This window comes from Scyliorhinus canicula, chromosome 16 (genome assembly GCF_902713615.1).
Source record: "Scyliorhinus canicula chromosome 16, sScyCan1.1, whole genome shotgun sequence".
In the NCBI taxonomy this organism is placed as follows: domain Eukaryota; kingdom Metazoa; phylum Chordata; class Chondrichthyes; order Carcharhiniformes; family Scyliorhinidae; genus Scyliorhinus; species Scyliorhinus canicula.
In genome coordinates this window covers 1,199,956-1,213,591 of record NC_052161.1, presented here as the reverse complement: position 1 = coordinate 1,213,591, position 13,636 = coordinate 1,199,956, and the positions used below count along the sequence as shown (strand labels likewise).

At 49.7% G+C, this 13,636-nt stretch overlaps 1 protein-coding gene across 1 annotated transcript in view; it reads left to right on the top strand.

The window, feature by feature from the left end:
- The window catches only part of slka (STE20-like kinase a), a 117,641-nt gene extending 104,451 nt beyond the window's left edge, over positions 1 to 13,190 (top strand). Inside the window, 2 exon segments of the mRNA XM_038822191.1 lie at positions 4,155 to 4,268; positions 8,637 to 13,190. Of these exon segments, the coding sequence (XP_038678119.1) occupies positions 4,155 to 4,268; positions 8,637 to 8,783 (261 nt within the window). The 3' untranslated portion in view covers positions 8,784 to 13,190.
- Positions 13,191 to 13,636: the final 446 nt, after the last annotated feature.

The following is a 13,636-nucleotide window of genomic DNA, read 5'->3' as shown; positions in this document are numbered from 1 at the left end:
AACCACCACGATCAGTCACCGCGATCAGTCACCGCGATCAACCACCGCGATTAACCACCGCGATTAACCACCGCGATTAACCACCGCGATCAGCCACCGCGATCAACCACCGCGATCAGCCACCGCGATCAGCCACCGCGATCAGCCACCGCGATCAACCACCGCGATCAGCCACCGCGATCAGCCACCGCGATCAGCCACCGCGATCAGCCACCGCGATCAGTCACCGCGATCAACCACCGCGATCAACCACCGCGATCAACCACCGCGATCAACCACCGCGATCAACCACCGCGATCAACCACCGCGATCAACCACCGCGATCAGCCACCGCGATCAGCCACCGCGATCAACCACTGCGATCAGCCACCGCGATCAACCTACGCGATCAACCTACGCGATTAGCCACCGCGATTAACCACCGCGATTAGCCACTGCGATCAGCCACCGCGATCAGCCACCGCGATCAACCACCGTGATTAGCCACCGCGATCAGCCACCGCGATCAACCACCGTGATTAGCCACACCGCGATCAACCACCGCGATCAACCACCGCGATCAACCACCGCGATCAGCCACCGCGATTAGCCACCGCGATTAACCACCGCGATTAGCCACTGCGATCAGCCACCGCGATCAGCCACCGCGATCAACCACCGTGATTAGCCACCGCGATCAGCCACCGCGATCAGCCACCACGATGAGCCACCGCGATGAGCCACCGCGATCAACCACCGCGATCAGCCACCGCGATCAGCCACCGCGATCAGCCACCGCGATTAACCACCGCGATTAACCACCGCGATTAGCCACCGCGATTAGCCACCACGTTCAGTCACCGCGATTAACCACCACGATCAGTCACCGCGATCAGTCACCGCGATCAACCACCGCGATTAACCACCGCGATTAACCACCGCGATTAACCACCGCGATCAGCCACCGCGATCAACCACCGCGATCAGCCACCGCGATCAGCCACCGCGATCAGCCACCGCGATCAGCCACCGCGATCAGCCACCGCGATCAGCCACCGCGATCAGCCACCGCGATCAGTCACCGCGATCAACCGCCGCGATCAACCGCCGCGATCAACCGCCGCGATCAACCACCGCGATCAACCACCGCGATCAACCACCGCGATCAACCACCGCGATCAGCCACCGCGATCAGCCACCGCGATCAACCACTGCGATCAGCCATCGCGATCAACCTACGCGATCAACCACCGCGATTAGCCACCGCGATTAACCACCGCGATTAGCCACTGCGATCAGCCACCGCGATCAGCCACCGCGATCAACCACTGTGATTAGCCACCGCGATCAGCCACCGCGATCAACCACCGTGATTAGCCACCGCGATCAGCCACCGCGATCAGCCACCGCGATCAGCCACCGCGATCAGCCACCGCGATTAACCACCGCGATCAACCACCGCGATCAACCACCGCGATCAACCACCGCGATCAGCCACCGCGATCAGCCACCGCGATCAACCACTGCGATCAGCCATCGCGATCAACCTACGCGATCAACCTACGCGATTAGCCACCGCGATTAACCACCGTGATTAGCCACTGCGATCAGCCACCGCGATCAGCCACCGCGATCAACCACCGTGATTAGCCACCGCGATCAGCCACCGCGATCAACCACCGTGATTAGCCACCGCGATCAGCCACCGCGATCAGCCACCGCGATTAGCCACCGCGATCAGCCACCGCGATTAACCACCGGTGATATACCACCGCGATCAGCCACCGCGATCAGCCACCGCGATATACCACCGCGATCAACCACCGCGATTAGCCACCGCGATATACCACCGCGATTAGTCACCGCGATTAGCTACCGAGTTTAGCCACCGCGATTAGCTACCAAGTTTAGCCAGCGCGATTAATCACCGCGTGATCTGGTGATGCCAGTTAAATAGCAGGAAAGACAAAAATTGAGATTCACGCTGAGCACTCCCGACAACACATTCCAGATCACGCCAAATATGGCGAGCATATTATTAACCCCAATTAGCATCGACTTCCATCTCATTATCGATCCCAGCCCTGGGACACTGTGTTGAGTTTGCACATTCTCCCCATGTCCACGTGGGTCTCACCTCACAACCCAAAGATGTGCAGGGTAAGTATTTGGCCCTTTCCCATCTATCTTCTCCTGCGTGGACAGAGAGAGGGTTTTGTGAGCCGCACGGTTGATGGATCAGGGGGGTCTATAGCAGGTGGCATGTGTAGGCACCGCACCTGGACATGAAGGGGCTGTGCTGGTGGGTGCCGGGCGGTGCAGAGGAACAAGCACGAAGATCAGATGTGGGGAGGGTGTGAGGTGTCAGCCAGTGATGTGTGGGGGCCGGCGGTTGGGAATTTGAGGGGTGACAGGTGGGCTTGATGCCAGGCGGGAGGTGGTAACTTACCCTTGCAGCTCGCTGGAGGGCGTTGGTCTTCTGCCAACATTGATGCTGGTCCTCCTGGTCATGCTGCCCACACTGCCAGCCCCTCCCACTGCCTCCCAGGCGGCATTGCTGACCCTGCTGCTGGTCATGCTGCCCACACTGCCAGCCCCTCCCACTGCCTCCCAGGCGGTATTGCTGACCCTGCTGCTGGTCCTCTGACCCCCTCGGGGGGGATAGGATGTCCCGTCTCACATCTCCGGTGTTGGGAAGCCTGGCCGGGTCGGTATCCCCAAAGCAAGGAGCAGGTCTGCGCACTGCCGTGTTTGTGTGCTGACTGGGAGTGAGTGGTGGGGGGGTGAGTGGTGAGGGGGTGAGTGGTGAGGGAGTGAGTGGTGAGTGAATTAGGGGTGGGGGAGCGAGTGGTGGGGGGAGCGAGTGGTGGGGGGAGCGAGTGGTGGGGGGAGCGAGTGGTGGGGGGAGCGAGTGGTGGGGGGAGCGAGTGGTGGGGGGAGCGAGTGGTGGGGGGAGCGAGTGGTGGGGGGAGCGAGTGGTGGGGGGAGCGAGTGGTGGGGGGGAGTGAGCGGTGGGGGGAGTGAGCGGTGGGGGGAGTGAGCGGTGGGGGAAGTGAGTGGTGGGGGAAGTGAGTGGGGGAAGTGAGCGGTGGGGGGAGTGAGCGGTGGGGGGAGTGAGCGGTGGGGGGAGTGAGCGGTGGGGGGAGTGAGCGGTGGGGAAGTGAGCGGCGGGGGGAGTGAGCGGCGGGGGGAGTGAGCGGTGGGGGGAGTGAGCGGTGGGGGGAGTGAGCGGTGGGGGGAGTGAGCGGTGGGGGGAGTGAGCGGTGGGGGGAGTGAGCGGTGGGGGGAGTGAGCGGTGGGGGGGAGTGAGCGGTGGGGGGAGTGAGCGGTGGGGAAGTGAGTGGGGGAAGTGAGCGGTGGGGGGAGTGAGCGGTGGGGGGAGTGAGCGGTGGGGGAGTGAGCGGTGGGGGGAGTGAGCGGTGGGGGGAGTGAGCGGTGGGGGGAGTGAGCGGTGGGGGGAGTGAGCGGTGGGGGGAGTGAGCGGTGGGGGGAGTGAGCGGTGGGGGGGAGTGAGCGGTGGGGGGAGTGAGCGGTGGGGGGAGTGAGCGGTGGGGGGAGTGAGCGGTGGGGGGAGTGAGCGGTGGGGGGAGTGAGTGGTGGGGGGAGTGAGCGAATTAGGGGTGGGGGGAGTGAGCGGTGGGGGGAGTGAGCGGTGGGGGGAGTGAGCGGTGGGGGGAGTGAGCGGTGGGGGGAGTGAGTGGTGGGGGGAGTGAGCGGTGGGGGAGTGAGTGATGGGGGAGCGTTTACAGGCAGCTCCTCCTTGTTAACGGCGAGACGCTGAGGTGCGAGACAGCCAGGGATGGCGAGAAGCTCGTGGGGGCTGTTTTCTGTCACTAAGTGCCGTTAAATATGGGCCATGATCTCGCCAACCCAGCCTTCGAGGAACACCCCAGCCACCACACCCTAAATAACACTCAGAACTTTTTCCATTAAACCACGCCTGTATCTTTATCTTAGCCCCGTATCTCTGAACTTTGTGATTTTAGTTCCCTCAGGTTCTGCCACTTTTCTTCTCAGTGTTAAATCTCACATCGCTCAATTTCTACCTGTGTTGAGTTGGTCTCAGCTCCTGTCCCTAGTGCTCTCAGGGCTGCACTGCCACTGTGTTTTGTATCTCACTTTGCTGAGTCCTGATGCTTTTCGATCACTATTTCTGTGCAATCTTCTCCTAACAGAATGAAAAGTGCCATTTACTGATTGAACATGAGACACACAAGCTGAAGGAAGTGGACGAGGAGCACTGCCAGGAGCTGAAGGAGTGGAGGGACAAGCTTCGGCCCAGGAAGAAGGTACAGAGCCTACTGAAATATATTTAAATGGATTTGGGTGTTTATTTGGCTGTCAATGTTTAGTTAACTGAGGTAAGGAGTGTTGGTAACCCCGAGTACCAGCTCCAGTATTAAACACTCCCAGATCAGATAAAACTGGTGAAATAAAGAGCTGAATTCCTTCCTTTTGGTCCCAATGAGCACCCTCCACATTTACATAAGAAGCACCTTTGTGCTCTTGTTTTGAACTCCTTGCGTCCTGGTGATCTGCGAACTGAGTCAAAGTCCCAATTTTTGCTGATCAGTGGCAGTGAATCAAGAATTGTTTTGAAATGTAAACTCCTTGAATTGAGGAAGGATATTGCTAACTCGAAAGAGTGCAGAAGAGATTTACGAGGATGCTACCAGGACTTGATGGTCTGAGTTATGAGGAGAGACTGGATAGGCTGGGAGTTTTTTCCCTGGAGCGTAGGAGGCTGAGGGTGATCTTATTGAGGTTTATAAAATAATGAGGAGCATCGATAAGGTAGATAATCAACATCTTTTCCCAAATGTAGAGGAGTCGAGAACTAGAGGGCATAGGTTTAAGGTGAGAGGGGAGAGATACAAAAGAGATGAGATAACCTGAGGGGAATTGTCTTCACACAGAGGGCGGTGAGGATCTGGAACGAGCTGCCAGAGGCAGTGGTAGAGACGGGTACAATTTTTTCCTTTAAAAAGCAGTTAGACAGTTACATGGGCAGGGTGGGGATAGAGGGATATGGGCCAAATGCGGGCAAGTGGGACTAGCTTAGTGATAGAAACAGGGCAGCATGGACAAGCTGGGCCGAAGGGCCTGTCTCCATGCTGTAAACATTGAGGACTCTATGAGGGAAGGATTTCATTCATCACCCTTAGTCTGTCCTATATTTAAAGCCAGGTTCAAGATATGAAGAGGGGTGTTATGACTGGCTATGTTGTCAATTTCCCATTTTTGCAGCTCTTCTTGTGACAGAATGTTTTGTGCTAAATAGGCTACACTCCCAGATCGAGATTGTCTGATTTAAAAGAATAAATTGGTGAACCAGATTGGGCGATTGTGAGGGTGGGTCATTTTGCATAATGACCACAGTTCTGAGGCTAAACCAATTTGACAAAGACACTGTTCAGGCAGGCAAATAGCATGGGTCATTAGCGCGTGGGGTATATTGAGGATTTCCAGGGAATCATCTATCTATCCAGGTTGAAAAGAAAGATTGTAATTAGCTCAGCTCCAAGTACAGATCTTTCTAGTGCCCACTAGTTGCAACTTGCTAACTCAAAAATGACCCATTTATTCCTATCTCTGTTTCCTGTCCGTAACCAATCCACAATATAACCTTCCAAGGCACTTCACAGAGATGTTATTAAACAAACTTTGACACAGGGAGATGTTCGGAGAGGTGGGTTTTAAAAAGTGCCTAAAGGTGCGGGAGGGAGAGAGAACGAGAGATGGAAAGGAACAGGGTTAGGGTTTAGTGCCTAAAGGTGCGGGAGGGAGAGAGAACGAGAGGTAGAAAGGAGCAGGGTTAGGGAAGGGGTTTAGTGCCTAAAGGTGCGGGAGGGAGAGAGAACGAGAGATGGAAAGGAACAGGGTTAGGGTTTAGTGCCTAAAGGTGCGGGAGGGAGAGAGAACGAGAGGTAGAAAGGAGCAGGGTTAGGAAAGGGGTTTAGTGCCTAAAGGTGCGGGAGGGAGAGAGAACAAGAGATGGAAAGGAACAGGGTTAGGGTTTAGTGCCTAAAGGTGAGGGAGGGAGAGAGAACGAGAGGTAGAAAGGAGCAGGGTTAGGGAAGGGGTTTAGTGCCTAAAGGTGCGGGAGAGAGAGAGAATGAGAGGTAGAAAGGAGCAGGGTTAGGGAAGGGTTTAGTGCCTAAAGGTGCGGGAGGGAGAGAGAACGAGAGATAGAAAGGAGCAGGGTTAGGGAAGGGTTTAGTGCCTAAAGGTGCGGGAGGGAGAGAGAACGAGAGGTAGAAAGGAGCAGGGTTAGGGAAGGGGTTTAGTGCCTAAAGGTGCGGGAGGGAGAGAGAACGAGAGGTAGAAAGGAGCAGGGTTAGGGAAGGGGTTTAGTGCCTAAAGGTGCGGGAGGGAGAGAGAACGAGAGGTAGAAAGGAGCAGGGTTAGGGAAGGGTTTAGGATCCGGGCAACTGAAGACACAGCTGCCGATGGCGGAAGTATTAAAATCTGGGATGCTCAAGAAGCTGGAATCAGAGGAGTGCCAATATCTGGAGGATTGTTGGGTTGGAGAAGGTTACAGAGATAAGGAGGCAAGGCCGTGGAGTGATTTAAAAACAGGAATGAAAATTTTTTAATTGAGTCGATGCTGGACTGGGATCCACTGTAGGGCACAAGGGTGATAGGTGAAGAGGACTTTGTGTGAGTTAGGATACCGGCAGTATCACCTGGACAACTCAAGTTTATGTAAAGTGGAAGGTGAAAGACAAGCCAGGAAGGAATTGGAATAATCGAGTCTGGACGGACAAAGACATGGAAGAGGATTTCAGCAGCAAATGAGCAGTCAGAGAAGGGTGATGTTAAGGCGATAGAGATAGGGTAGTCTTGGTGATGACATGGATATGTTGGTGGAACCTTATCTCAAGCTCCAATATGACACCCAGATTTCTTCCGCCGGGTGCTCCGGTTTCCTCCCACAAGTCCCGAAAGACGTGCTGTTAGGTGATTTGGGCATTCTGAATTCTCCCTCTGTGTACCCGAACAGGCGCCGGAGTCTGGCGACTAGGAGCTTTTCACAGTAACTTCCTTGCAGTGTTAATGTAAGCCTACTGTTCATTGTGTATTCCCTTGTGTCCTCCCAAAATGCATCTCCTCACACTTTTCAGGATTAAATTCCATCTGCCCAGCCTGTCTATATCATCCTGTATCGAAGGCTTTCGTCCCCACTATTTACCACACCACCAATTTTCGTGTCACCTGCCATCTTACTGATCATACCCCCACATTCCCACCTAGATCATTAATGTACAGTACAAACAGCCAGGGACCCAGCACCACAGGACACAGGCTTCCAGTCACAAAAACAACCTCCCACCATTACTCTCTGCCTCCTGCTACTGAGCCAATTTTGGATCCAATTTTCCAAACTGCCCTGGATCCCATGGGTTTGTACCTTATTTTTTAAAAATAAATTTAGATTACCCAATTATTTTTTCCAATTAAGGGGCAATTTAGTGTGGCCAATCCACCTACTCTGCACATTTTTGGGTTGTGGCGGCGAAACCCACGCAGACACGGGGAGAATGTGCAAACTCCATACGGACAGTGACCCAGAGCCGGGATCGAACCTGGGACCTCAGTGCCGTGAGACGGTTGTGCTAACCACTAGGCCACCGTGGGGTTAGCACTGCTGCCTCACAGCGCCGAGGACCTGGGTTCGGTTCCGGCCCCGAGTCACACTGTCTGTGTGGAGTTTGCACATTCTCTCTGGGTCTGCGTGGGTCTCACCCCCACATTCTAAAGATGTCTAGGAATTCCCACATACTGCAGGCCGAGCAAAGCACGAGACTGAGCTCCACAGTCATACTTTTAGTTCAAAGACGATTTAAATTTATTCCAAGTAGCAAATTATTTAAATTGGTTTGATTTAAAAGCTAGAACTCTTACTTTTCCTTCAGATAGCTTTAAATTGGAGAAAAACAACTGCCCATGAATTACCAATCAGCTCACTCCCTTGTAGCTTCTAACTGCTGCAGCAGAGCAAGAAAAATGAAAATGAAAATCGCTTATTGTCACGAGTAGGCTTCAATGAAGTTACTGTGAAAAGCCCCTAGTCGCCACATTCCGGCGCCTGCCCTGAAGATGAAAAAGGTAAAGAGCAAAAAAGCACCTCCTTCCCACTTTGCTCCAAATTCCCAAATACACTCACTCACTCTGGCTGTCTCACTCAGGATGTGCCCTGTCCCAGCTGGTCTTGCGTGAATATTACTGATCCACGACCCTTAGTTCTGGAATGTCCTCACCTACTCCACTGTACTTCACTTTCCTCCTTTATAACGCAACCTAAAACCTTCCTCTTTGACCAATCTGGGTCGCTGATTGAATATCTCCTTGCGTAGCCTGCTGTCAGACTTTACTTTATAATACCTCTGTGAAGCACTTTAGGACATTTCATTACTTTAAAGGTGTTAAATAAATATCAGTTGTTTTATGGCTTTAGCTGTCGCAAAGTATATGGCTGAAGAAGAAAAAAGTACTGAAAGAGGCAAATAATTGAAGTGAGATCTCTTGGAATGCACAGCTGGTTCAGATTGAACTCATTTTCCTTTTTCTTCCAATGTGTTTGCGAGTAACCTGTTTGTACCTGAGCTGTATCACTGCTTCCTGCATCATTAACTGTTTGTCCCGATCCATTTCAGGCTTTAGAGGAAGAATTTGCTCGCAAACTGCAGGAGCAAGAAGTCTTTTTCAAGATGAGCGGGGAATCTGAATGCCTCAACCCATCAGCGCAGAGCCGCATTTCCAAGTTCTACCCTGTCCCGAGCCTACACTCCACCGGATCCTAACTGTGGGGCTGGCTCCCAGGAGCTTCTCTTACTTTTCCGATATAACAGACTTATAGTAATGCTGATCCAGAAACCTGCAGCAAGGACTGTCTGTTGCTCCTTTACCATCTTTGAGTTTGAAGACAATCAGCATGTGGCTGTGTGGATTGAACTTTCTCTGACCTTCTGGGACTAGTATCGGGAGGACTTGGATAAGTTGCGTGACTTGATTTCCGAGTGATGCAATGAGAAACAGAAACTGGGAGCACTGTGTTTATATCACTAACTGCACCATTTTAATCATTTAAAATCATTGTTTTATCTATTTCTGGTCTGATCACCTTTTGGTTGGACAACAGGGGAATATCTTGCGTTTCCTGCAGTGGATCACAGCTGCTCTGCAGAGAGATATGCTGGAGCCAGAGTATGTTCTGGTGCGGTGTTGACAATTGTCTGATGGGTCTGTGGGTGGAATAATGCTGTGTGTCTGAGGGCTTCCATTGCAATTAGCAGGTTTCAGTACTCATTGCAGATTCCTGTATTATTTTGAGCGATCTAATAGTTTATGTATCGGTTAAACCTGTAATAACTGTTTTCAAAATTGATTATTTACACCCCAATATTTACTCCAGCCATTTCATTACGAGGAATTAGAATTGAGTGGCAGCAGAACACCTGCAGGACAAGTAGGTTATATTTCAACACTAACTAACGTGGGCAGTTCAAATTCAGTCCTGTCACCTCTTGGATTGGTGGCAAGTCCTTTCAGATTGATGGTATGAAAAGGTCTTGCAGAGACTCAGTGTGAGCATTCTCAACCTACTTGTTTCTGCGATGTAGGTGGCAGGTAAGGCCATCCCAGTCTTTCATACTTTATTAAAACAAAACAAAATACCGTGGATGCTGGAAATCGGAAATAAAAACCAAAACCCATTGGAAATAGACAGCAGGTCTGGCAGTGTTGTGGAGAGAGAAACCGAGTTAATAATTCAGATCTGCCATCTCGTCAACAAATGAAGGTCCCTGTCTGGAAGCATTACCTCTTGTTTCTCTCTCTTCACAGATACCTTCACAGTTCTTTGGGTTGCCCTCTTGCTGTTTTATTTCAGACATTTTGTAAGAAAGGATACATATCCTGATGATTTAGGAGCCCTAAAACATGTAACCTGTGCTGTGACTTTTGACTGTTATTGAGGACAAGAATCCCTTTGGATTTTGTGTCCTCGTTAAGCTAAATCAGGTCTCAGGAACAATAAAGCCACAATACCGCAGCACTCTGTTACGCCATCCCGGGCTAGTGTGCGGTCAATTCCAGCCGGAGCCACAACATAAATGAATTTAGCAATAATTCTCAGAAAAATACCCAAAGTCTTTGCCCTTGGCTGCTTAATAATTATAGTAACCAGGTTTGTGAATGTAGACACAATTACTGTTTATGTAGAACAAGAACTATAATGAAATATGCAGCAAATACAACTGGTTAACTATTATCTAATTTCTAATTCCCCACTTTAACTTGCCCCCCACCCTTTTATATATATATATATACATACACACACACAAGATAGACAAACACCGAGAGGGGGAGGGGGCTGAAATTCAGAAGTAAAAGGGAAAAATAGTCTTTGTTTCAGATAGTTGTTTCCAGTACCTCACTCCACTTCAAACTTTGCTTTCAGTTCAAGGGTTTTTACCATGGATTCATTCAGATCTCTAGTTTCAGAAATACTGACCCATCATTTCCCTAAATAACCTTCCCAGTATTTCCCTAAATATCCAACCTAGAATTTCCTAAATAACCGTCACCACATTTCCTAAATAACCGTCACCGTATTTCCTAAATAACCGTCACCATATTTCCTAAATAACCGTCACCGCATTTCCTAAATAACCGTCACCGCATTTCCTAAATAACCAACACTACGTTCCCCTAAATAACTGTCACAGCATTTCCTAAATAACCAACACTATGTTCCCCTAAATAACCGTCACCGCATTTCCTAAATAACCATCTCAGCATTTCCCCAAATAACCATCACCGCATTTCCTAAATTACCGTCACTACATTTCCTAAATAACTGTCACCGTATTTCCTAAATAACCAACACTACGTTCCCCTAAATAACCGTCACCGCATTTCCTAAATAACCATCCCAGCATTTCCCCAAATAACCGTCACCGCATTTCCTAAATAACCAACACTAGTTCCCCTAAATAAGCGTCACCGCATTTCCTAAATAACCGTCACCGCATTTCCTAAATAACCGTCACTGCATTTCCTAAATAACCGTCACCGCATTTCCTAAATAACCGTCACCGCATTTCCTAAATAACCAGCACTACGTTCCCCTAAATAACCATCCCAGCATTTCCTAAATAACCAACACTACGTTCCCCTAAATAACCATCCCAGCATTTCCCCAAATAACCGCCACTACATTCCCCTAAATAACCGTCACCATATTTCCAAAATAACTGTCACCGCATTTCCTAAATAACCGTCACCGCATTTCCTAAATAACCATCCCAGCATTTCCCCAAATAACCGCCACTACATTCCCCTAAATAACTGTCACCATATTTCCAAAATAACCGTCACCGAAGTTCCTAAATAACCAACGCTACGTTCCCCTAAATAACCGTCAGTCCGTTGCTAAGTGATTGTGTGAAGTACTTTGAAACATGTCAGAGAGATGAGATAGATTGCTATATCAATGCAAATCTTTACTGAATTTTAAAGTGGAACATTTATAAATAGTGAAGTAAACTGGCTTGTTTAGCATTTTGAGTTCCCTCTCTACACAGGAGAGAGGCAGTGAAGTTTAGCACATCAACTATGTTCAGTTCAGTTCTCCCACACTCGGTAAAATGCTACTCTTTATCTCGAGTAAATCACCTGAGGAGTTTTGTGGTCAGGTGAGAAATCGCATGAAGCAAACAGCCCAATGATTTTGATTCAGGATTCTGTCATTTTTAAATGCCAGTTTCAGTAAATGACTCTGGGTTGCTTAAAAATAACTGGGTCTGTGCATGGTTCACAGTCTAACACCTGAGACTGTGCATCGCAGAAGGAAGTAACTATTAATCTGCTAACCAACACAAACTGTATATCTAGATTATTTTATAGAGGATATTTTATTCTATCTGAAATATTTCTGCTCATGGTTTGGGCCCTCCTTGTATTCCTACCCGCCCCCACCCAACACCCTAGTAAAGGTGGGGGCTCTCAGATTGAATTTGCTGAAGAAAAGATAATGTGAAATTGGTGGGTTTAAATCTCTACACTTGCATGTTAATTTTGTGTGATTTATTTGGGATTGTTTGGTGTTCTATCCTGTAGAGGCGATCACACATAAAGGTAGCTGGTCTTTGAGGTGCTCAGATGGTATAGAAATCAATATATAAACTCAGCATCTGGGACATAAGGGCCAGAACATGGAACCTCTTTCAGAATGGTCTTTTAAAGCTTTCAAAATCTGGCCTTGCACTCAATTGACACTTTGAGGAATTGCAGTCCTGACGTAGAGTTAGACACATTTATGGCCATATATCTCTTGCAATACCTGCTAATGCATGCACTGATTTTGCTGAATAATCTGCTGCAGTGTTTTTCACTCCTTGGCAGTATCCTGGTGTGGTAAAAATTACAGTACCTGGCAGTAATTTTAAAATTCTGATGTTAAGAGCAGGTGAAACGCAAATATAGTTCCCATGTACTTGACAGTGGTCCCACTTTGTAAGGTCACGTCACCAGTGTGTGGGTTATACTCATGCCTTGGTGGGGGAATCAATGGCCAGGGGGCATAGAGCAGGAGGTTTAGAGGGGATGTGAGGGAAAACCTTTCACCCAGAGGGTGGTGGGAGTCTGGAACTCGCAGCCTGAAAGGGTGGTGGAGGCAGAGACCCTCATAACATTGACAAAGTATTTAGATGTGTGCCTGCGATCCCAGGGCAGACACGGCTATGGGCCAAGTGCTGGAAAACGGGATTAGAGTAGTTATTTGGTTGTTTTTGACCGGTGAGGACGCGATGGGCCGAAGGGCCTTTTCTGTGCTGTCGACCTCTGACAGGCGTGCACCACCGATCATTCGAAGTGCACAATCAGTGGGAACTTGATGCACAACCCACTGATCGGTGTTTATTCCAAAAACTGGGGTTGATATTTGACAAAAATACTTCAATTCCTTTCCACTGTTTAATTTCTAAATTTTAGTTTAATAAATTCACTAATTTGATTCATGGGATTATCAGTGTCCTGGCACGGTCAGCATTTGTTGCCCATCCCCGAGTGCTGTAATGTGATGGTGGGCCACGTTTATGAACTGCTGTAGGTGCACCCACAGTGCTATTAGGGAGAGAATTCCAAGTTTTGAAAATGAAAATTGCTTATTGTCACGAGTAGGCTTCAAAGAAGTTACTGTGAAAAGCCCCTAGTCACCACATTCCGGCGCCTGTTCGGGGAGGCTGTTACGGGAATTGAACCGTGCTGCCGGCTTGCCTTGGTCTGCTTTCAAAGCCAGCGATTTAGCCCAGTGAACTAAACAGCACAGTGGCCCAGTGACAGAATGGCGATATAGTTTTAAATCTGGTTGGTGTGTGGCTTGGAGGGGAGGGTGGTGGTGGTCCCATGTATCTGCTGCCCTAGTCCTGGGTGTTTGAGGTCACAGGTGTTTAGCAACCACTACAACCTTAATATTAATTAGAACAGGGCAGGGCCCCATCACCCCAGGGGCACTTGTAATTAGCGATGGCTACATTGCTATCTGGACCTGTCTGCTTGTTGAAAACTTGAGAAATAGTAACAGGAGTAGATGATGTGGCCCCTCGAGCCTGCTGCTCCAATCATACAATCATGGTTGACCATCAGCCTTAAC